General features: G+C 39.2%; 1 protein-coding gene and 1 long non-coding RNA gene across 3 annotated transcripts; one reads left to right on the top strand and one right to left on the bottom strand.

Moving 5' to 3' along the window:
- Positions 1 to 2,873: 2,873 nt before the first annotated feature.
- On the bottom strand, positions 2,874 to 4,200 carry LOC115608882. Its single transcript, XR_003991679.1, has 2 exons — positions 4,159 to 4,200; positions 2,874 to 3,600 (listed from the first exon to the last, which is right to left on the bottom strand). It is a non-coding gene; the product is annotated as an uncharacterized LOC115608882 (long non-coding RNA).
- A 146-nt stretch (positions 4,201 to 4,346) lies between these two features.
- Positions 4,347 to 19,212, top strand: OSGIN2 (oxidative stress induced growth inhibitor family member 2). Of its 2 annotated transcripts, none has more exons than XM_030478387.1 (6): positions 4,347 to 4,492; positions 7,226 to 7,380; positions 12,030 to 12,166; positions 14,441 to 14,632; positions 15,252 to 15,343; positions 17,232 to 19,212. In XM_030478387.1, exons 1-6 carry the CDS (start codon positions 4,449 to 4,451, stop codon positions 18,277 to 18,279), a joined length of 1,668 nt encoding a protein of 555 aa, XP_030334247.1. In that variant the 5' UTR covers positions 4,347 to 4,448; the 3' UTR covers positions 18,280 to 19,212. The 2 variants fall into 2 exon arrangements, with proteins under 2 accessions (XP_030334247.1, XP_030334257.1); XM_030478397.1 differs by having other exon boundaries at positions 4,368 to 4,492; positions 7,198 to 7,380.
- The last annotated feature ends 5,734 nt before the right edge of the window (positions 19,213 to 24,946 follow it).

Here is a 24,946-nt window from a genome sequence, read left to right as displayed (position 1 = left end):
AAATTAGAACAACACAATAGAGCCAGACTTAACTATTTAAGAAATTATGAATCAGACCTACAAAATATATGGAGTTGAAATTAATTTATATTTAAGGAGCTACTTTTGACAAAGTGTTTGCGCAATCAGAAGTATGACTGAGACACATTTTCCAGATTTTTTTGGGAACAGAGGATTAGATGCAGCCTATATAATAATTTGTTTCTGGGAGCTGGACTTTAGTAAAATAACGAGGACAGAGAAAGATCTGGCAGTACTGGGGAGGGGAAAGTTCTACTATTTCTAAAAGTACTTACTTATAAATAAAAATGCATGCCCTGAAATCTTTCTGTAGGAAAAACTCTGAGGTAATAGGAAGCCTTTCCTAAATGAAAATTGAAGAATTACTTCTCCCAAAATGAATGTGCATCTGGATAGTTATATAGGATATAAAGTAGCATTATCAGTAAGCTTCAACTGGATTATTTATAGAATAAGGCATTTCAAATAAACAAGATAAGAATTACTAGTTGTAAGTAGAGGATATCTTTACCGGAATTTTGCCACCGGCTTGAAGCATGCTTTCATTTTGCTCAGGCTGGGTACTGAGCTCCAGCCACCCCAGTGCGTTCACAGATTGGTATAGACACTGCCCCAGCATGGTGCTTTGGTTGATTCATAGGGTAGTTTACAATACCGAGGGTGAAGTTTACTAAATATTTTTGGTTTTCCATGGACAATCTAATTTTTACAGAACAGGCATTCAGAATCACATTGCTCTCGGAACCAAGTAAAACATACTGTGCAAAAATACAACAAAGAGTTATCTATCAAAAATATGGAGCAAATACATGTTCTCTGAAGTAGCTATTGGAAGAACACTACTGGAAATTTATCGGTGGAATGACACTGTAAGGGGCCTGCTTCACCATGCTTCAGTGGCCATGGTTTGTAATTTTGGCATGGCTTTAAACATGTCGTAAAGATTGTTTCATAGAAAATTGATTAAAAGCAAGTCACCGGTCCAATAACAGGATATCCACAACCACTTCTGCTCTGCTCTGTTGGTTTTGAATCTGTTCCTCCACTGCAGCATTTTGTGTTTCAGATCAGATACAGAATGTTTTTGAATAATTCATGTCTCTGTGCAGAATGTTTTGTCATTGCTATTTTTCCTTAACATAATACAGAAATAACCTAAAATTGAAAGGGCAGATGTTCATCTGTGTAGATAAGCACTGGCATGCCTCTTAATTTTTATCTTGCAAACGTTAAGTATCTTGTGCTTATTACCAAAGGCAACTCAAGTTACAGCTACATCCAGGAAAGATTCAAAGCTGTCTGACTGCCTGCCATAAACTGTGTGCTTGTCTTAGTAGAATAACCCATATATTGAATATTTTCTATGAATTCTTTTTTAGACAACTAGGCCTAGTTTTATGTTAGAATTCCTAAAAAACATAATGGAACTATATCTAGGCAAAATAACTTGCATAAAACATAGAGAGGACAAACAAAGGTGTAAGAACAAAGGTAGATTTGTATGAACTTATATTTCAGGTTTAGAACATACAGTTGATTCTGGTCCAATACATAAAATAGAGATGCAACATTATTCAACAAACTGACAGTGTCTTTTCATAAAGCAATTCAAAATAATTTTCATATATTTTCCACTTATATTTTTCATAAATGCCTGTTGTTTTTATACAAACAGATAGTGGTAATAGCTCCTTCAAAGGTCCCACTAGCGAATTGTATTCTCTAGTGAGAATACTAGAGAATTTCTTTCCTGCAAAAGGAAATAAAACTTCCAGACTAATTGTATTTCCAAAAATACCATTTGCATATTTTACCTACAGTGTATTTATTATAATTAGAGAAGAGATAGCAATTTTGCTTAGAAACAGAAAATTCTCTAAATAAAACCTTGTATTCATTAAAGGCTGTAGCTGGTTAAATGTATGCATCATTAACAACACAGCAGAACACAATATTTACTTCCCTGAACTTACTCATATGCATATTACTTTACCATGGATAATTTTGTATACTAACACCAGAGCAGTTCACAAATCCAAATTTAAATACAAACTGTACAAAAGATTCACTTGTTCTACTGCTGAAACGGTTGCCTCAGGGATTAAACTGATTGAGTTTACAGAACTGGTCTAGCATATGACATAGGATATGTCCTCACCCATGTACTTATTCTTGCAAACAGATCTATGGCAATTTATCTAAGGCAATATATGCCTTTTGCCTTGCTCAGGAATATGTCATGAAGTTTGTTTCATGCCTTGTAACATGCTGACTACCACACATTTGTTGGAACCACCAAATTCTCCAGTTCCCAGAGTGTAACTTCTGGCCATACCCATCAGGAGTCTTTTAAACACTGGAAGCTGCTAACCCCTTCCCAGCCTCACTTACTGTCAATTAGACTCCGGCTAGCTATTCTTTCTCCCATCTTTCAAACACACCTGAGGAGTACTTCCCATCATGGAAAAACAACAAAAACCTTTGAATGCTCAAAGATGATCATTACCACGTGGTAATGATGTTGTCATAGCTGTGCAGTTTGTGAGCTTTTCCATTTTCCTCATTCTCTCCCCATCCCACTGTGTGTGGGGTGGAATGAGTGAGTGGCTGTGTGGTGGCATTTACCTGCCTGCCAGGTTAAACCATCAGCAGAATTCTTCTCCTAGCATATCATTACAGAATTGTACACAGATCCCTTTTGAGACAGTCATGCAAATCACTCTCTGAAGTCCGAAAGGCCCATAAAGACCCTCCTGTCAATCCTTCTATACTACCAAGATAATTTTTGACACAGAAATTGCTGCATCTTTATTCTCCAAGCAAGTATAACTTCATTAGCACTCTGAAACATCTGAAGAAAACCATTAAAAACAATTTTATTCAACAGGTGAGAAAGGACCCTGACAGTCCTGCTCCTTTTAGCTTGTTTCATAAGTGTCTTTAATTCATCCCTTTTGGCAGGTATCTTGACTTTTTGGCAGGATCTTCTTGATTGCGATTTCCCCATCTTTATCATTCTTTTTCCTTTGCCAGGCAGAAAGTTGTTTCGCAGCTAAATTTCCTAATTGCCATCTTGCTTAACAGCATTGAGAGTAAATAACCTCAAGCCTTCTTAATCTCTCCTGGCCTTTCTTCAGCACCTCATACTTCAGGCTGAGCGCCACAGGCTTGTGATAAACTTTCTGTTTCCTCATGTCAGAAGAAGTTTCACTACACTGCCACTCGCTGGGCCTGGCGAGTGACTTGGGCTTGCGCCTTGTTCATACATCTTTCAGAGTCATTTCATGTTACAGAGAACAAGTTTGTTATTGATGCGACATCTGTTCTGAGTAAGCTCCACTACTGACATACTGCATTATTTATCCAGAGTTGATCATATCCCTGTAATGACATTTGAAGCCTTGCAGGTCTATTTTCTACTTAGTTTGTACTTTAATCTCGTATTGCAGTGGGTGGAAGTATGGGACTCTTATCAAAATGTTGCAGTCATTTTCCTTGTTTCCCATGCTGTATTACAATGTGCAGGTTGTATTCAGCACACAGTTGTCATTCTTCAGTTACTCACTGGCTATGCCACTGCTGTGGAAGAGGACGAAGCCTTTTTTTAACGTTCTGCGTATCATGGCTTGAGACAACAGCCCCCTGCTCTCATGCTCCCAACTTGCGCATCTACAGGATTTTCTGGAATTCTGTGGAGTCGAGCTACTATTAAACATACTTAGTTACCAGTCAGTTGGTCAGCAGAAAGATTATGCCACAGATGTTGTTAAAAATACCTTTGTGATTAGCAAAAACCTGTGCACTGCACAGGTGAAACCTGACGGGGCACAGCGGGAAGCTCCGAGCCGGCTGTGGGGCTGGGTGATGGCCGCCACTGCCACCGCAGCTCGGCGTGGCTCCCCTCGCCCACCGGTGCCCCCCTCCCGGCACGGCACGGCACGGCACGGCACGGTCAAGGCCACAGGTGTGCCTCGGCTGAGGTGGTTGTGTGAGAGGGGCCAGGACGGCTCCTCCTGCCACCGCCCCGCTCACCCCCTGCCCAAGAAGGTGTCCCCCAGCCGCCGCGCCGGTGCCACGCCAGGGCTCCCCCTCTCTCCCCTCCCCGCCTTCCCTTGGGGGAGGCGGCGCACCCCATACCCCGCTGCGGAGCCCTGCGCGGCACTGCCTTCCCACACCGGCCTCTCGGGAGGAGGAAGCGGCGCTCTCATCTCCTCACCCCTCCCTCCCTCCCTCGCTCGCTCCCTCCCTCCCGGTGCGGACGGCGGCTCCTCCTCCCGCGTGTGACCCGCTGCCGCATGTGAACGGGGAGGAGGGACGGCGCCGCGCGGGGCGCACTGTGGCGGCAGCGGCGGCGAGAGGAGGAGGAGCGGGAGCCGCGGTGCGGCGTACCCCCGCAGCCTCATCGCTGGGCCCCGCCGGCGCTCCCCATGCCCGTGTGGTGCTGCCGCTGCTCTTTGGCCGGTCACTTCAGGTGAGGCGGCGGGGGAGAGCGGCCTGTGGCTCAGGAGTGGGGTGAGAGGGCCGGGGGGGGCGGTGCCGGGGAGGACGGAGGCACCGGCGGGCGCGGGGCGCAGGCACGGCCCCGGTGCTGCGGCCTCTGCGGGGCCGCTGCGTGGTGACGGCGGCGGCCCCCGGCCCCTGCGCTGCGCCAGGCCGGGCCGGCGGGCAGAGGCGCTGGGCCGGCGTCGAGGGGATGGAGGTGTCGCCCGGGAAGGCGCGCTGTGACCTTGGGCAGCGCGGAGGCGCAGCGCGGGCGGCAGGGAGCCGGCGCCTGGTGATGCTCGGTTTCGCGTCGGGGTTGGTAGCGCAGCACCCCCGGAGACCCCGATGCCGACGGGCATTGCTCTTCTGCGTTACTTAAAAAATCCCCAACGACCTGACAGCGTTAGATTTCCTTCCCAAAGTGTCAACTTGAGACCAAATATAAATTCCTTTTATATAACGAGTTTCCTGATAACGTGTTTAGAATCTAGGTGTTTGACAGAATGTAGTGCTGGAGGTTATGACCAGCATAAGCTAAGCACCAGCTTTGGGACTGACTCATCTGTGTGCCCACTTGCATCTCTGCAGGACCAGAGCTGTAGGTATCTTTACCAAATCCCCACCACTGCAAAGCTGTCTACCGTGAGGGTTTTATTAAGATAAAAAGGTATTTGGTGGCTTTCAGTGCTGTTCAGAGGTTAGGAAGATGGTGGCCCCAACTTAAGATCTTCTTGAGTTGTGTTACATTGTTCCTGCAGAGGAAGAACGTACTCCTGACAGCAGTCCTTCATCTGCTTTGCATGCGCAATAGCTGGGAAACTGTGTGTGGTATGCAGGTATTTCTATGCAAAATTACATTCTGCCCTGAAACAGTTGGGTAGTTTGTGGTACACTGTCCGAGCTGCACAGAAGCAACAATTTTATTGTTAAAGACTCTATTATAGCCTACAGCACTGTGTAGATATCCTATAAAAGAGGCTTTGAAATGTTTCTTTTGGTTTTTATCTTCCAGCTAGCACAGCAAATATATTAAGACCACCCTAGAACAGGTATACTTCCTTTAAGCCTGTCTTTTGCAAAGCATAGGGCAGTATTGCCTTAGTTAACTTTGAGCAAATTCTGAAGAATAATGTAGTCTACTTGTGCCAATCTAAAAACGGAGGTGAAAAAAGCAGTGTGGTAATTAGATATCCTCTCTCTGCCGCCTTCTTGCCTTAGTCTAACTCGCACTGTTGTATTTTATGCGCCTCTAGGATCACGAAGCGCTAATGTGCAGCTGTACTCAAACAGTAAGCATGTAATTTGCAAACTTTCCTTCTTGTAGTGCAAGGAATGCACGTGTCAAGTTCTTGCTTTCTGAAATAAATATAACCTTAGAATAGCTCCCCACCCTTTTTAACAAGGAAGTAATCACCAGAGAGGTGTATAACAGCATGTGCTAGTGCTGTTATTGCTGTACAGCATTGACTCTAGTTTACTTCCAACTTCTCCATTGAGGAAAGGCTCTCGAAATACATAGCAGAACCTTCAGTGTTGTGGGAGTTGCAGCAGCACGTAGTGTACGCAGCTTCTTGAAGGCTGTGGGAATTGGATCAGCATCGTATGCTTTCGGTCCTGCGTAAAAAATAATTCCTAAAATACTAGAATAGCTTTAAGATACAGAGATTCTTAGGCAACAAGTAAGAGTACTTTTATTTACTAATAATAAAAATCGTATTTGTAAGAGAAAAATATTTAGATCAGTTGGTTGGGGTACTTTTAATTAAAAAGTTAAGTCTTTGTTTTGAAGACTTACTGAAATAACTGCCAGTCATAGACGATCTTTAATTTGCCTGTGCCTTTCTGGCTAAACTGATAGTGCATGCTTCCTCAATGACCTGGAAAGGCTTCAGAAAGGGCTTCTAAATAATTAAACAGCAAACAAGATAAAACAAGTCTTCATAGTCTAGAAGCACATTTAGACGGTGAAGAGTTATGAGAGAAACCTAAGCAGATGCTGTAGAGAAAGGACTGAGAAATCGAGGAAAATGACTCAGGGTGAAAGCAGTCTGCTGCTCAGTAGCTGACCTGGCTGCATGGCAATTCCATTTTGAAAAAGGGGTTTTTTTAACAGTGGTAAAATGAGCTGTGTCTAGGCCTTACAGGGGTCACACTTTTCTCCGCCTTCATGCCACTGCCAGTTTTAACAAGGCTTACTTCTACCCAAACTGAAATTTGTTGAGGTGAAGTCCCCTGTGCTACTCAGTGGTAAGGAAGGGATGGCAGCAGCTGCTGCGGTACCTTAGCTGCTCCTTCGGCCTTTGGCTGGCCTTAAGGATGTTAATTGGCTAGGCGGTGTGTATCTCTCCTCTTCTGATAAGGATAATGAGGAATGAGTTCTGCTGTGTGTGGGATCAAAATAATGCTTGTTGATTATACTTTGGCTTTGTATAAACCAAAATTAGAAATCTGCATCTCTGCAGAGCCATCTGTGCCTTATTGTTATCCTTCTGTAGACATCCTAGGAGAAAGTAGACTTTTAAAAAATCTTCTGTTAGAAAAGCTGTGCTGAAAAGTAAAATTTTGTAGATTGGATGGAAGCATATCTGTTTTGGTCTTGGTTTTGCCAATTCTGTAACTCTTAAAGTAAAGCATCAAAAGCAACTTTATTTTTGAAAAGAATGTTCTGACAACAGTTCAACTGTTTCATTTTAGTTTCCTCCCATCTGTCCTTCTTAATTAGAAGTTACAGCAACCCTGAAGCTGAAGGACAGCTTTTGAATTCCTTCACCCAATATTTTGGTGACAGCCTCGGGAGGAAGATTAAAAGAATGCCTTTAATTGAAGAAACTGTTCTGCCTGGGGACTCCGTCCTTACTCTGCCTGTAGTGGTAATAGGTGAGTTTTTTCACTTTAAGATTCTATGTCACTGCCTTTATAGACCTGTTGCATGAAGTCATTTATCATTAAATAACTAATATTTAGCATTCTTACAGTGAAGATGTTTGTTAGCGTAATACAGTTGTTATGATGAACAGCCCTACCATAAAATGATGTTAAGGAACTCGCTGTTGGAGTATATTTGAATTCAAAATTGTGCTTTGACAAAATGAGCTGCATTATTTGGCAGCAGATATGTGAGCCTTAACGGAAGAATTGTGTTGATCACATTAGTTTCATGAATGCAGTATGTCTACTTCAGCTTGCGTGGAGGTTGTTGATGGTGCACCAGTATAAATTTTTGGGCTCAGATGGGACAGTGAATGTAAAGTGTGTGCTGTGTGTTGGTTAGATGCTAACCTCTCTCATTAATTGCCTTTTTCTATGTTGCATCCGTCATGTCTGATTATTGTCCTGTCTTTTCCAGAATGAATCCAAATCAGTTCAACCTGTTTAGAACAATAAATTGTAGTTTTGATTAAATAGTTAAAGGCTTGTACTTGTTAAATCTTACGGAATGACAGGATAGAAGAGGAAGCAGGCTCCTTGGGTGTGCAGCTTAATCAAGAGTGCCAGGATGATTTGTATTGGGCCAAGGTTTTTCAGCAACAGCTGATCACCAGCTCCTTACTGCCATGACTTGATGAGGGGGTAAAGAAAAGATCTGGAGTAAAGGAGGTTTTCAGTAATCTAGTCCAAAGCTGTTGGGGCTACAGCAAACCGACAGCTTTAACTATACCTGCAAACAAGCAGTGATTCCAGATAATGATGTTTCAGTGTAACGCACTCACAGTAAGTCTGCACAACTTTGAAAGACTGGTATTTGTACAGTGCCTGTTCTCAAAGCTCTCTTCATGATAGCTTAAAATAGTGCTCGTGTAATAGGCTTGCATGGATGTGACAGATATGAATCGTTGGCTCAGTTCTGCATCATAGTTGAAGAGCAACAGTTTCCTGGCATTTTGTCAACCTTAGTACAGGTTTGCCATATGGTTAATGACTCAGTTTTCACTGTTTAGTTTTGCAGATATGCATTATGCAAATACGTGTGCTCAATACGTCTTTTGTCTAGAGCACCTTTCTATGTACTGAAATCAAATACAGCTGCCTTGAGTACTTTTCCTTGAAAAATAAATACATTCCCCAAATGCTTTTTACACATTCTTGAGACACTTCTTCACATGCTGATCTTCTCCATTGCAGCCTGTTATCAGTAAGTCATTGGCTGTCTGAAGAGCCTTAAAAGGGATCTAAAATGACTCAATAATGTAGTAGAAGAATAGAAAAATAGTCATCTTCCCACACACACTCTCTCTACTCCACGTGATTCCTGTATAGCTGGAGTTAAACATACTCGTAGTTTCCTAGTGCCACCATCTTCTCATTGCACTATTTTATCAATCAGAAAGAAAAAGAGGGCACATGTGCAAGCAGTTAACGTAGTGATGGAACAATAACTTAATGTTTCCCTTTCTTTAACTTTACCATTCCCTTTTACTTTACACGATGCTTGATTTAAGATTTTATTCCAAGCTTGTGCTGCATATTGTACTGTTGTTCCGCATAGAGTACTAAGCTAATGTGGTAATAATGAGAAACTTCTGTGCTCTACCTGCCTTCAAGAAATTGGGAAGAAACAGATGCATTCCATTTGAATGGGTTGGAATTGAAGAATTTCATGGTGGAGCTCTTAATCCTAGAGGGCGTTCTGTGCTGAACTCTTTCATCTTCTGTACTAGTTTTGATCGTTACTGTGTAAACACAATGTTTTAAATTTTCATCCAAATAAGAAGGCTGTTACAATGTTTAAAGTTGATTATTTGCTTTAAATTTAGATACATATGTAAAGATGATTACTGTTGATCAGGAGAAGCTTCTGTTACTATTCAAATAAAATGTTAACTGCTCCTTAAATGAACAGGGCCATGGAGCTTGGGGGTATATTGATTGTATATCTAAAGTTTGTATAATCTCTTAGTATTGGAGGCATTGTGTGTAAATAAAGAGCAAACTTCTTAAGTATAAATTTCCCATTTCAAAAAGATTACTTCCCTCCCTTTCCCCCTCTACAAGGATTTTCTGAGAAACTCATAGCAAGTCTAATTGCAGACCTCGCAGCTGAACCTTCATCTTTTATGTCCTTGAGGGCATTACCCACAAGGGAATTTCTTTACTCTGCACAAAGAATAGGAACTGGGTTTGGATCAGTTCTCTGGATGGTCCTAGGGAAGTGGCCAGTGACAGTAATTCACTTTGACATAATCCCATCCTCAGTAATTTTGCTGGCCTTTGTTTTGGCAACTTTTGTTACCCATTTGGCTCTTTTTAGTCTTATCTGGTAGGAAATTATCTTTAGTGTGGAATCCTTGGATATGACACACATTTTTCTCTTTCTGTTGTGACTAACTCCCTTTACACCCCAGAGGGAAAAAAAAAATCCAGCTATGCACTTGTAAAAAGAAACAGAACCTGAGATATAATTCTAAAAATAGTTAAGAATTTACTCAGTCCTGGGAATGTTTGTGAACTACAGGTATGATTACAGTGTTTTCACAACTTCATATGATTTTGTTACGGATGGTTTCAGTATATTGCTAGCTTCTCTTTCACATCTATCTAATGTGGCAAGTGGGTGACAGGAGGGGCTTGTATCTGTTTTAAGCTTCAAATTCTTGGGCTGAAGTGTAGCCAGCCATCTCACACTGATCTGTTTGTAGGAGGGTAGAACAGCGTGAGAGCAAGGAAGAGCATTTTCACTGCCTGAAAGATTCTTTACAATTTTTTTTGTAAATGGCAAAATAGGAATCCAGGTGATTTGGGGAATAATATAGGCAGGATCACCAATATTTAAACCCTTAATTATGGAAGAAGATCCCAGTGACAGAAACTCACGGCTTTCTAGAGAGTTTTTTTCCTGTGCATTATGGTCCTTGGGATACACAGGTGCTCTAATGTCTTCTATTTGTGCCTCTATTTTTGCCTCCATATTTGGGTGCAAAAACTAGATTGTTTGGCAGGAGCCATTCTCACATACTTATTTGGGTTCTAGGCCTTCAGAGAAAATGCGCTTATTGAAGATTTCTTGCAGCTTAGCAGTCTTAGTCTTTGAAGAACTCATCTACAGTGAGCCTACATGATTTTCTTGTAGCCCATGGCTGTGACCGGTCTATGCACACAGCACTGTAATGAAGTATGGGATATACTGCCACTGGCAACCAGAGTCATGAGCGTATCCTGGTGGAAGAGGAAAAAGAGATCTGATGTATGAAGAGACTGAGAATGAACAGGGTCTCAGCAAACTGATGGAGGATTTAAAACAGGGTCTCCCAAACTGATGGGAAATTGGAGAGAAGAGACGGGCATTGGAAAAGCAGGATTGTTAACAAGGTGATGGAAGTAGTGTGTGCTAAGGTGATGGGGAACAGGAAATTGACAGGTGAACACTAGAGATCAAAAGTTGAAACAGTAGGAGGTAAGAGCTATCAACCTAACAATGAACACTACATAAAAACCATGAATAAATTAGAAACTATGTCTTTAGCCCAGAATTTGAATACTGTGTAGTAAATACCATTTGTGCCACTCTAGATGGAAAACAAAGGCAAAATACTCAATAGTACCTTATTAGGAGAACACTGTGCTTTCATTCGGTTAATGAGGAAGAGAAGCTATAGAAATAACAACACATAGTTACATGTTTAAATTCTGTATCGTAGCACATACTTTTCTGACTTCAGTTTTCCCTAGCTTTCAATATCTGACTTTGCAACGTGAACATTATTTCTGTATTTGCATGTTGTAAATATGGTCACCTACTTTGTTTAATACTAGTCAAATAGATAGAAATAATTATCTTACAGTGATGTTTTTGTCCCATCCATTTCACACTTTTAATAACATTCAGAAAATAAGTTAGTCTATTAAAATTGCAATAATGCACATACATGAATTATAAAATGTTACAAAAAGGATATAGAAAGATGTTTGAATTGATATTGTTGCTGAACAATGAATGTGGTTTCACATGAGTTTCTTGTACGTTACCACTTATCTACTGTATCTGTCTTCACTCAGCTTTTACGCTGCTCTTGTGCTGTGTCTGTAAATTCTCCTCCGACTTGCAGTTTTCAGCTTTCTGCTTGTCTCTCTCCTTTTTATTTTGTGGGCAGACCTGAAGAGCATATGCTCTAGGTTGTCTTTCTGTTCTGTGTTTTACAGTACCCAATGTAAATGGGAATGCAAAGTTGTAAGATGGCAATAATATTCAGATATCATTGTGATTGACAGGCAGACCAGATCTTACCATCAGACCATTTTCACACGAGAATAGTGAATTTGAGATACTAAATTATGAAACTCCTATATATGCATTTTGTTTTATGGTGTAAACAGCCCTATGTTTCTTGTTATCTGAAAGAGATTTTGCTCAGTTTATTTGGAGGAAGTTCCTATGGTAGGGTTTATTTTACTGTGAAGTTTGTAAGCTGCTTTCAGTCAGGCAGTATTGTGTTACACTACTTTATACGATTTTGTTGCTGCTTATTTAGTGACATACAAACTTAGTTTATTGATGTTTTTACTAAAACAGTAACTTATTTCTTTAATAGGAAATGGACCTTCAGGAATTTGTCTTTCTTACCTGCTCTCTGGATACAGGCCATATTTATCTCCTGAAGCTATACACCCAAACCCTGTTTTACATACAAAATTAGAAGAAGCTCGACATCTTTCCATTGTGGATCAAGTAAGCTTTGGTTACCATCTTGTCTAGCTCTTTTCCTTCTGGAAGCTGGATTATGAAACAGTAGACTTTCTTTAATGATCCTATTTAAAATGCTTTTACAACTTACATAAGTAGTGCCATAGATAAGAAAAAGCCTAATGTTCTCAACCCACAAAGAATTAGACCACAGTGAAGCTTGGTAACAGTGTGACCTCAAACAACTAGGTTTTTCTCTTGTCCTCTTTTTTTCCTACCTGTAAAATAAAGAGTAGTATATACCTTATTCAGTGGCTTGTAACAAATTATATGTAGGGCACTTCAGGTGAAAAGCAGTGCATTTTAGGAACTGCTTATCCCGCAAAATTCTGCAGATTGCATTGTGAAGAACCAGCCTACTTACCCAGTAATACATTAATAAGTTACTTTGTTATGCTGATAATTTAAATAGAAGCAACTCATGACCATTAGATCCAATCCTGCGGCATGTGGTTGTTTTTGTCTTATTTTTGTGGTTCTTGAGGGCTCTTTGTTTGTGGTGTTTTTGTTTTACAAACTGCCTTTGTTATGTTCTCACTACTTGCCAAAAGTGTCTAAAGCACCACTTGGTCAGTGAGTAGCTGATGCAGGAATTCCAGCTTTCAGGTCCTAGGATGTTTGGGCTCTATCATCAGGCAACACGTGCTGCGAACATAGTTCGAGTACACATACTTCAAGTTAAAATCTTTCTAAATAGTACAATTCTTATTAAGACTTCATTATTAGTAACATTAGGGGCATATATCCTCTATAAACACAATCCATTTTTCTCTTCTGAACAGTCTGTATCCTTCCTGTTTGTGTTACGGCATGAGTCAATTGTGAGTGTGTGTTACGCTTGTATACATCCAAATTTTCTGTCTGATTTGATTAGTTAAATCATCTCTGTTATTTTTATCCCCACTTGTCCATTTGTTTGCCATGTTATCATTGTTTTCTACTCACCTGACAATACTCCTGACTGATTACTCACAATGCTATCACTAACTGTATTGCCTGTATGACTAATTTATTTGAAATACAGACACGCATATGTGTTGTAGTGGGGAAGTAGGGGTTGGCTTCATTTGTTTAGTTACAGTTTTGGTTTGGGGTTGTTTTTCTTTGGTTGATGGTGGGTTTTTTGTGTTGGGTTTGTTTGTTAGTTTGTTTGTTTGTTTCAGCGCTGTGTTGTTTACATGTAATGTTGACATTAAGTCTCAAGGTTTATTTTTTACTATGTGGGTGATGAGGCGCTGGCACAGGTTGCCCAGAGAAGCTGTGGCTGCCCCATCCCTGGCAGTGTTCAAGGCCAGGTTAGATGGGGCTTTGATCAGCCTGGTCTAGTGGGAGGTGTCCTTGCCCATGGCAGGGGGTTGGAACTAGATGAGCTTTAAGGTCCCTTCCAACTCAACCCATTCTACAGCTATTTGATTTGGTAAGAGAGTAAGTTGCCTAAGCTTTGGCTACAGGTGTTTCATGTACTTCATCCTCTCGTGACCACCTGATATTTTCCCAGTTTTGGAAGCAAAACGTTTTGTCAGCAAAAAGTGGCTTTATGGCCAATTCTTTCTTTTCTCTTCAAATATTTGCTATTGCATTGTGAAATTTTTACAACAGGGATGGTTAATAGATGCTGCAATGTGAACATTTTTGTGAAGTTCTAGAAATTGTTCTCAACATTAACTGCTTTGTACAATAAGCTTATTTTTTTTTAATCAGTTTTTTAAAGTAATACCTCCATTATTTCAAAATATTCTAAAGTTACTGTTGGAACTACCTAAGAGCTGTCAAAGGAGCTTTTGCTCCTTTGCAAAAAAAGAAAAAAAAAAAAAAAAAGCTTTTTTACATCTTTAGAACTAAATCTTTTAGATACCAATTTTTCTTTATCTAAATGAGGCTTCTAGAAATACTAGCAATTTTTTGTTAAAAGCAGTCTGCTATCTATAAACATAAATGTTACTAAGTTGCTCTGATCTCTGAATATTTGTTCCTGTATTTCTTTTTCTACAATGAATTTCAAATACTGACCAGCCCCAGTATTACTGTGTCATTAACATGTATTTTTTAAACAAGTAAAACATATTATTCAAAGTTAAAGAAGAACTGAATCATGGCAGTTATTTCTGAAAAGTGTTTTGATTGAATCTTTACATTAAATACCTCTACTTAAATTAAAACTTTAATTGTGTTTTCTGTTGAAATGCAACTTCTTGTACATCAGAATAGCATGATGAACAGTAAAAGTTGCATGAACATATCACTTTTTTTGTACTTTAGGATCTGGAATACCTGTCTGAAGGTCTTGAAGGACGCTCTTCAAACCCAGTGGCAGTGCTTTTTGACACATTGCTTCATCCTGATGCTGACTTTGGGTATGACTACCCACCTGTTTTGCACTGGAAGCTAGAACAACATAATTACATTCCCCATATAGTGCTTGGTAAAGGACCACCTGGAGGGGCTTGGCATGTGAGTAAAAATTTCGTATCACTTCTATGGTAACTTGGTGATTTTGTGGTTTGGAGTTTTCTTAGTATCGAAGGCTGGTTTAGATGATAGTGGCAATTGCAGTTTCAACTGCTCGATTACTAAACCCAAAATATGTTGGGGAGAGGAGAAAGGAAGGAAGAAGTTGTGCTTTATTTGGTGATTTGTGACCATAACTGCTGTCTTATGTGGCATTTTTTATTAGCTTAAATTTAGTGAATTATAAGGAAGAGTATTTTCTATGACTTTTTTTGTTGTCTGCATTGTTTCCGTGTGCTTTTACACAAAATATTAAATCTTAATGTGTTCATATTCTGTTGGTTTCATTTTTTTTCTTCTTCCTGTTTTGTATTTTAAATAACTTGGTTTTAGTTTCCCTTTCACTTGTTCTGTCTTCACCTTCTGCTTTATTGGGTCATGTAGCTGCTCATTAAAATAGTACCTAACTGTAACATGAAAATAGTTCATCAGCACTTCATGTAATGTCCTGGAATTGTTTTACATTCTGGTACTGAGTACAGTGAGGTGAACTTCACTGTATTTTGCATAAATGTATCTGTTGAAATGTATCTGGTCATGCATCTTGGTTTTTTGTCCACAGTCCATGGAAGGCTCTATGCTAACAATCAGTTTTGGAGACTGGATGGAATTGCCTGGCCTCAGCTTTAAGGAGTGGGCAGCTAGCAAGCGCAGGTAAAGATACTGCATAATGTGTTTGGGAAACCTAGTTGCTCTAAGAATCCAAATAATGTTATTTTGAGAAATGGAACACATTCAAATGTCATTGTTCACAAGAGAGCTTCTTGTTTTGTTTTTTACATTGCCTGATGGCACTGGAAATTATTCTGCTGTGTGTACTCCAATGGAAAAAAATGGACAATGGTCAGCCAGAGTAATTGTTTTGAGTGCCTCGAAAGCCTACATTCTAGAAGGTGGTGTTTTCTAGCAGCATTTCACAAGGAAGCACTGTTACTGTAAGCAGTTTTGGTCACAGCTAAGGGAATATTGAGGGAAGAATTTAAAATCAGCTGAAGTATTGAAAGTTCCTCTTTCAACATGGAGGCAACTTAAGCTGCTGCGTACACTAGCTTTCTTGTGATTTAGGAAGTTGTGTATTTCAGTATTTGCTTTTACAAATACTGAAAAGGAAAAGCTGCAGCATCTGAAATGTTGCTATCTATATTTTAAGAGTATAGTTCATTATTTCCCAATGTTATTTTCCAGTAGTAAGTTTACTGGAAAAAATTTAAAGAACAAAAATTACTGCCTTGTACAAGCTCACAGTTTTTACTTCAGTTATACAATTAGTTCATAAAGGTCTGTCAGCAGAGGAACCTAGGAACACTACATAAGCTTTTTCTGAATTTTTAATTTTTCTGACTTTGTTCTAGGAAAATTAAGGGAAGTTGTTCTTGTACCACATATGGCAAAAGAAGCAGAATTACTTGGGCATATGTCTTTAGTGGCAGACTGTTACTCATTTCAGGATACCACTTACAGTGAAGAAACCATACCTTTGTCCTATAACAGCTTTCTTAGATAATCACAGTAACCCTGCTTCCCTATCAACTGAAATCCCATAAGCTGCTTATTATCTGAAGCTAATTTGTTTATATTACAGCTTTCAACAATACTAACCCCAGAAATGCTGCCCTGTTATACTACAATTAAACAAATGTATTTAAAAGTATTGATGATAATGAAAACTTCAAGTCACATGAAATAGTTTCCTAAATTTCATATTAACAGATGTGACACTGTTGCATTATCCTTTTCAATAAACCACATCAGGATTTTCAGAGTAGTAACCTGAACATTTAAAAGCACGTACACTTACCTTTTTAATCTATGAGAATGAGTTGCCCGATTTCTTGTAAATATGCTGTTAAGCATAATTCAGTGGCAAACCTGATGTTCAGTACTATTTGTTTTGTCTTCTTCCTAGAGCTTACTTCTAAAGAAGGCAAAATTCATGCATCTGTTCAAAATAATTACATTTTCAGCTTCATTTATAAATGAGAATGCAGCAAATATAAGAGAAGTATAGATGTAATACCAGGATTGCAGTGCAAAAATGTTTTTTATCAGACACTTGGACATCATAACGCTGTTTACATAGTTGCATTAAGGTTCTGTATCATACTTGCTTTGTCGATTCCTGTGACATGGAACTTAATTTGATACGTAGTGAACTTACCTGTGCCCAAGGGAGAAGTCTTCTACAAAGTTTGATGAAGAGTACTTTACTCAAGTAATAAATCTAGAGTTTCAAAGTTGGCACTTAACAATTACTATGATATTTAATTACTTATATCCTAAGTCAGTGTATTCTCACTGAGTACAAGTTTAGCACTTCACATTGTAAAGAATTACAACTATTAAGAAAAAGTTAGCTTATCTCTTATATCAGGAGTCAAGACAGCAAAGAAAACAAATTGAGTGCGTTTAAAGATACTAAGGTCAGTGTCAGTTACACTGAGTAGATTCAATCCTCTTAAATTTGACTGTCTTGTGGTATGTCGTATATTCAGATTACTGATAAGGTCTATATATTAACTGGAACCATTCAATTTTGTTTCAGAAATATAAAGAGTGATAGAGTAATGCCAGAGGAAATAGCTTGTTATTATAAACACTATGTTAAAGTCATGGGCCTCCAAAAGAATTTCAGAGACAATGTTTACATAACATCAGTATCCCGGCTTTACCGAGGAAAGGATGATGAAGGTAGAAGTCAACTAAATGAAAATATTTCAACACAGCATTTGGAAGTGGAAGATGGACAGAAATCACTGATTAAGAGAAACTGGGAAGTCAGAGGTTATCAGCGAGCAACAGATGGTTCTCATGTGCCCTTCTGCCTCTTTGCTGAGAATGTGGCTCTTGCCACAGGAACCTTTGATTCTCCTGGCCGACTACAAGTTGAAGGAGAAGACTTTCCTTTTGTGCTTCATTCTATGTCTGACTTTGGAGCTGCTATCAGCAAAGGAAAGTTACGTGGGAAGCCAGACCCTGTGCTAATTGTGGGTGCTGGACTTACAGCAGCCGATGCAGTACTGTGTGCCTACAACAACAACATTCCAGTAATCCATGTGTTTCGTAGACGAGTTACTGATACAAGTCTAATTTTCAAACAGTTACCTAAAAAGCTTTACCCTGAATACCAGAAGGTCTATCATATGATGTGTACTCAGTCCCATACTGTGGACTCTAATCTACATTCTGCTTACACTAGTTTCCCTGAGCACAATGTACTTTCCTTCAAGCCTGAAATGAAGTGTGTTCTTCAGAGTGCCTGCGGACTGAAGAAAATTTTGAAGTTTTCTGTAGCCTTAGTTCTGATAGGTTCTCACCCAAATCTTTTCTTTCTTAAGGACCAAGGACATAGTATAGGTCATCACTCTAATCAGCCCATCACATGCAAGGGGAATCCTATAGAGATTGATCCATACACTTATGAATGCACTAAAGAAGCCAACCTCTTTGCTCTAGGTCCTCTGGTGGGAGACAACTTTGTTCGGTTTTTAAAAGGAGGTGCATTGGGCATTGCACGATGCTTAGCAATAAGGCAAAAGAAGAAACATGAATTGATTGAAAGTAGGGATGGAGGAGGTGATGGGGTACCATAAATGAGATGTTAGAAGCTCTCACAGAATTACAGACGTAGTCTAACAGAATACTCACTGGCAGCGAAAGTTGATAGCAGTCACATTTCTGTTGTGTACAAGTAACCTACCTGCGCTTGTATTGCTTGGTAAAGGATGCTGATACTACAGTACTTCACATTTTCAAAACGCAAAAAATTGATCTGCTATTACAACTGATCTCAACTGGAATTACTTCCAGATAAACAGAAAATGAGACTAACTTACATTGACCTGCCTGTCATCTCTTGCTCAGCTAAAAGAGCAGACTTCCTCTGGAAAAGCAATGCCTACCAGAGTGGCTTTACACTTTAGTGTCAAATGTGACAAAATATTCCTACCATGAAATTAAAATAACTTCTAAAAGCAGAAAGCTTGCTTAGTGCAAAGTGATTCTTGGTCCCAAAGCAAAGGAGAGCCTTCTGCTTGAAACAAGGGTTTTATTTATTTGCCATAGTAACACAGTAATACTTGGGATGAGCACTTAGTAAAATGGGGTTTACTATAAGAAGGATTTCTGTACACATGAAGTATTCCTCAACAGTTATAAATTATCCTATTTGATAATTGGAGTAAAAGAATAAGCATTCCCATTTAATCTTTAACACATGATTTGACACAGTCTGTTAATGTTTTTTTCACATTATGCCTAGACTTGGGTGAGTGCAGAAAGACTAATATCAGGTGTTCCCCTATGGTGGTATGTACATTTCTGAGAATACTCATTAACATAAACAATAAAGTACTGATATAAGTGCTCTTATTACAGTGTCAATATAATGAATATCTAGTGTACTACTGAAAAATTTAATGAGAAAACTTCAGGCTTTTTTGCTTCCTAGCTCAGGAAGACTAAATGGGATCGCTTGACCGGTGAAGGTTGGAAGGTTGGCAATAGATATTCTCATCTTCATTTGACCAAGTATTGGTTATTTGTCTTTTATTGTTTCTTTTTCTTTTTTTTTTTAGAGCAGCACATAACACTCAAACTGTTTTAGCCTGCAGATATTGAAACTTGAAAATGAGCTTTATCTCACAGCCAGCTAAAAAATAAACAAAACAAACCCAAACCAAACATGCTGTATTTCCTGTAAATCTCAAGGCCTGGTATGAAAGACAAGGACTTAACTTGTTCCTACCTCTGAATTGAAGTTTCACCTTTCTGCTCCATAATAATATAAGCCTTAGGTTTCATTTGCTGGGTTTTAGAGTAGTTACTTTACCTAAACACACTCATGGGTCATTCACCATAGTGAAGTAAGGAACAGCTAGTTAGAAAACTTCAGTTATTTTCCAGAACTCTTAATAGACAAAAGTGCTTGGTTTTAACTGATATATTAACAAACATTTTAGTTCAGGTCCAACGTGACAGAATAGGTGTTATTTAATTACTTTTTGGGGGAGGGTGGGAGGGGGCTTTTTTGTGTTGAAGAATATCATATTAGTTTAAGGTATTGTGTTTGCATGATTAAAATCTCCATATAAGAACTTGAACAGATTTTAAAAAGGAAATTAGGCTTAGACTTTGCGAAACTGCTAGTGCTTGCTGGTTTCCCAGCTGTCTAAGAAGCTGTGGATACCTTTATGCAATAAATGCCTGTTTTCTGTGCCTACTGAATTGTGGGGTTCTGTGGCTACTGCAGGCCTTTATGCACCTGAGTGAGTTACTCATGCTTTGGACTTAGAAGTTGAAAAGGTAAAGTATGCAAGGGTTAAAATGACTGTATTTTCAATGGAAGTCCAAAGAAATTTATGAAATTATGCTACTGCTACTGCTGAAATTTAGTTTGGAGCCAACTTAATAGCAGAAAAATTAACACAAATGAAGCAATGTTCATATTAATTTCTGCATTGCCTACATGGTTGGATTTAACCATGCATTGTCAATACTAGTTAAGATACTTTTTGATACTGGTACTTGAGCTGGGTTTAATTATCCTAAATTCTAGGCTTATTCATAATTGAATTGAGATTCTATAATTTACCTTCTTTGACAGAAACTGTGTATATAAATATATCCTAAACCTGTGATACCTAATAATTTTAGCTGAGAATCAGTGTTACAAGTGCTAAATACTTCATTATGGAACTTTATTGCAGTTAATATATTGAGAATACATCTGCACTCTGATTATATTCTTTCAGTTTTGTGTCAATATAGATGTCCAAATACAATATATCATGGCATGTTACTGCTTTTTCATTTGTCATGTGAAGTATTTAAAATACCAACAAAACAGGAAGCAATTTACTTACACACTTACTTTGCAAAAGGGAAAATAGCTTCAAACAACCAAATCTCTAGCCTCAGCTGTTGCAGCTGCTTACAAGCTCTGTGTGTTGTAGTGAGAAATTGGTAGAAGAGATTTTCATCCTGTTACTATGCAGGTATCTTTCAGTGCAGTATTACAGCACCTTGAGGTTTAACTGCATTATTTTCTTCTATCAATCTTGCCAATATTTCTGAGATAAGAAATTGCAAGTGAGACCCCTTCATTGGGCAGAGACGTTTTCTCGGTGGTCATGTTTATTGAGCCAGTATGAAAATACTGGTTTTCAACTAAAGCTTTACTAACAAAACATCATCTTGTTTCTTGTAGGAATTGCTAGGTTTGAAGTTGTGGCTGGATTTTCCCACTTTTAGGTTTCTGATTTTGAAAGAAATTTCTGTTTCTTGCCTCTTTGGTAATTTATGAGAAAAAGAAATGTAAAATTCAGGCTTTACCTAAAGCATTATATCATACTTACAGCAATATTGTGGATTAGATGTTGGCACTGAATAGTTGCCTTTTGGGGAAATACTTTGTTTCTCAGATTTAAAAAAAACCAACAAAACAACAAAACATTTGAATTTCCTGTAAGTTATAATAGTTCTCAGAAGGGAAACTGCTTCTTTCAGCTCTTCTTTCAGTGAGAAAGATAAGCTTTTAAACATCATGAATTTTAGAAGGATGCTTACTACTGAAGCTTTATTACTAAAATACAGACAGGAAGAATATAATTTTTAGCAAAAGGAATTTAATTTGGATTTACAGAATTTGTGAAAGTATGTTAACACATACTGTGCGTTTTCTAATAGGCTAGTGGTAGGTAGGTCTAATATGTAGTGTTAGAATGTGTCCAGAGGAGAGCCATGAAGATCAGAGGGCTGGAGCCCCTCTCCTATGAAGACGGGCTGAGAGAGCTGGGCTTGTTCAGCCTGGAGAGGAGAAGGCTTCTCCAGGAAAACCTTAGAGCAGCTTCCAGTACCTAAAGGGGCCCACAAGAAGTCTGGAGAGGGACTTTTTACAAGGACAAGGGGAAATGGCTTTAAACTGACAGAGGGGAGATTTAGATTAGATATTAGGAAGAAATACTTTACTATGAGGGTGCTGAGGCACTGGCACAGGTTGCCCAGAGAAGTTGTGGCTGCCCCGTCCCTGGCAGTGTTCAAGGCCAGGTTGGATGGGGCTTTGAGCAATCTGGTCTAGCAGAAGGTGTCCCTGCCCATGGCAGGGGGTTGGAACTAGATGAGCTTTAAGGTCCGTTCCAACCCAAACCAGCCTGGGATTCTATGAAAATGTCTCTTACAATTGGCTTTGGTTCTTAATGCTGAATGTGTGTCCTAGCCAAATTACTGCTAAGATTATTCAAAGTAGTATCCAGCTGCTGAAATGGGACGAAGATTTGTCATAGTAGATTTCCCTAACAGTCTGCCTCATATGTGATTATTTAATGGGTGCTTGTTAGTGAAGGTAAGAAATAGGACAGCCTTTCTTTTAGTTTCAAGTAGATGACTGACTTCTGCTTAAAACATGATCCACAAAAAGTGAGGCTAAATTTCACACTGTTGAGTAAACACAGAAATCCTTTCTGCAAGTGATCCAGAGAGTGGTCACAATAACATAGGATTCTTCTCTCTCAGGAAAATGCATTATCATGGGCCTGGGCTTGCCAGTGGAAGCACGGAAAGAGGATAGCTCCCAGAAACAGCACCTGTGCATTGACTAAGGGACACCAAAGTGCATCCCACAGCTGTAGGTCCCTAGTCCTCAGCATGCAGGGAATTGTTGGGATACACTGTATTTTCTTTCTAGCCTGGTGAGTGGAGGCACCTTCTTTTTTAATGATGAATTTCATAGAGTGATGGTTGCATAATGAAAAATACTAATTTTGTAGAAGGAGGTGGCGGTAGCTTCTTTCTCTGCACAGCTCAAAAACTGTGAAAAGGCGGCTAGGACCAGAAATCCAGAGTACTTATTCAAAGCAAAACGAAATTAAATTAAGACCCAAACTTTGAGGCTAGAGCTGACCTGGCATATCCAGTTCAAAGGAAGAAAAAGCCATTTTTAGGCCAATTGCTCTTGAAAGAAAGGATGTCAAATTTACAAACTTCTAGTGAGTCCTCACTGATAACAAGCAATGACCAGTGAGGAGCAATGGGAGGAAAGCAATAAAGAATGTGAGCAGTATGAACTACAAACCTGTAGATGCTGAAGTGAATCCATGCAGCGTTGATGGGCTGGTGGTCTCCCATGCTCTTGTGTCAAGATCTGCACACTGCACCTTTAGAGCTGTGTGTTGGAGCTGTTACTCTTAACAGGTTACCATATGTTTTTAACTGGCTATTAACTGAAGTTACATGGAAATGCAACACACGTGTATGGACTAGAAGCAATTGTATTTGCTCCAGAAGGTGCAGGACTGAGTCGGTAAGGTGGTGTACCAAGAGGTGAGGTCTGGTTGCTCTGGTGTCATATTTTCTACTTCTGAGAAAGCAGGCAGGTATTTTCATCTAATAGCGGAATTTGTGCTCTAACAATGCTACCTTTAAAACATTTCTAAACAGCAAGAGGTAGAACAGCTGCCTTAAAGGCAGCTGATTATTCAATTTTGTTATCATCCATATAGTAATGATTTCTTTTTGAAGAAGTTATGGGACAAGAAATACTCAGAGGTTTATACTGTTACATTTTAATTTAGATAATATTTTAGAACCTTACAATAACAATGTTCTGTCATAATTTTGGATTATTTTTTGAGATGAGAACAAGATGTGAGCACAGTACCTCAGCTGATGTGGGAGCTTTTTGGACATTTACTTCCCCCTTTTCCCCTTCCCCAACCTGAAAGAATAGTTGCACTTTGTCTGAAATAACCATAGTACCTGATTCTGTTCAGCAGAAACAATGGAAACTTAAACATTCTCTGACAGAGAAAGAAAGGTTTTAGTGACATTAGGTACAAATTTGAAGTGAGGATATTGAATTACAAACCGCTCTTTTTTTCTGAAAGAGATCATATTTGGGGGTTATGGTACACTGCAGTTGTTGAGTTTAGCTAATTTTTGAAGCTTGAATTACACAAGGAATTGTGAGGTCAAAAATGAATTTGGTATAAGGAACAAGGATTGGAGGGGGAGGACCATTTATAGTATAATACAGTAATTATAGTGAAGCTAAGCACTGTTTTAAAGATGGTTTTGTCTTTGCAGACACTAGAACATTTAATCTCAAGCAAATCCTGACCCTGAGCTCACATTACACCTGCCTGCATGGTAGCTGATTTTCTAACAACGATAATCTGGTACTTAGAGGGCGCATAAAGCCAAGTCTTAAAACCTCATGGTCATCAGTAGTCATCAAAACCAGGAAAAAAAAATACACTTCACATTCTTAGCTCTCCTATCCTTTTGAAATTACATGTTCTGGAGACAAAGTTAATCTAATTTGCACTTTCCTCCTCCATCCCTTTATACTGAGATGACTGGCAGTGTGTAAGTATCAGCCTACACTGCCTATAGTGGATGATTCAGTAAACTAAAATTCAGCTTCATGTCCCTGGACACCCTCTGTAGACTTACATGCCAGCAGAAAGAAAATGAACAACTAGAGTTGTTGTGTATTTACAAAATATTACAGAATCCTGGCATTTTTAGGTTCTTTTTTAACTCGGTGTATAAAGAAAAAATAGTTGTCCACAAATATAAAGCTAGAGTCAAGGCGATCCAGGAGATAAGATACAGTTCCAGGGGGTACTCTGGGGAGGCAAATGGTTCATTAAAAATGAACCATTTTTATCTACCATCAGGGTAGATTCTAGGACCAGCTTCTACGTGAATGCTGAGTTATTGCTGATCAAGAATTGATGCTGCCACCTTAATCTGCCTGACACAATTGGGGAAGTAAATACTCTGATCTTGTCCATTTCTCTGTTAGGCCTGGTAAGCTGGTTGTGGCATTCAAGTTCTAAATGAGATAAAGGATTATATTCATCTACCTGTATGCTTGTTCACGCATGATACACCCAGACTTGGAGCTACTATATAAATGTAATTTCCTTGTGTCATGTCTCAGTTTTCTGCTTTTGCTAGAGTATGCTTGGGTCATACCTTTTTATTTTTAGATGATCAATGTAAACATGTACAGAACAGCTGCTATAGGCTGAAATTATTCTCCTGAGCTGCAAGCAACTTGTGAGCAAAACCTCAGCTTTGGTTAGATGATAAACCTACCCGATAAACCTACCAATGCTAAGCTTGAAAACTGATAATGACTGAAACCTAAATATTAACTAGATGATCTCCAGAGGTCCCTTCCAAACCTAACAATTCTGTGATTAAAAGTGTTTCACCTAGAAGACAATTATTTTGGTTTGCACAAGTGGGGAACCA

The sequence above is a fragment of the Strigops habroptila genome, chromosome 1 (genome assembly GCF_004027225.2).
Source record: "Strigops habroptila isolate Jane chromosome 1, bStrHab1.2.pri, whole genome shotgun sequence".
NCBI lineage: Eukaryota > Metazoa > Chordata > Aves > Psittaciformes > Psittacidae > Strigops > Strigops habroptila.
The sequence above is the reverse complement of the archived record's forward strand: the minus strand, read 5'-3'. Positions and strand labels throughout refer to the sequence as shown.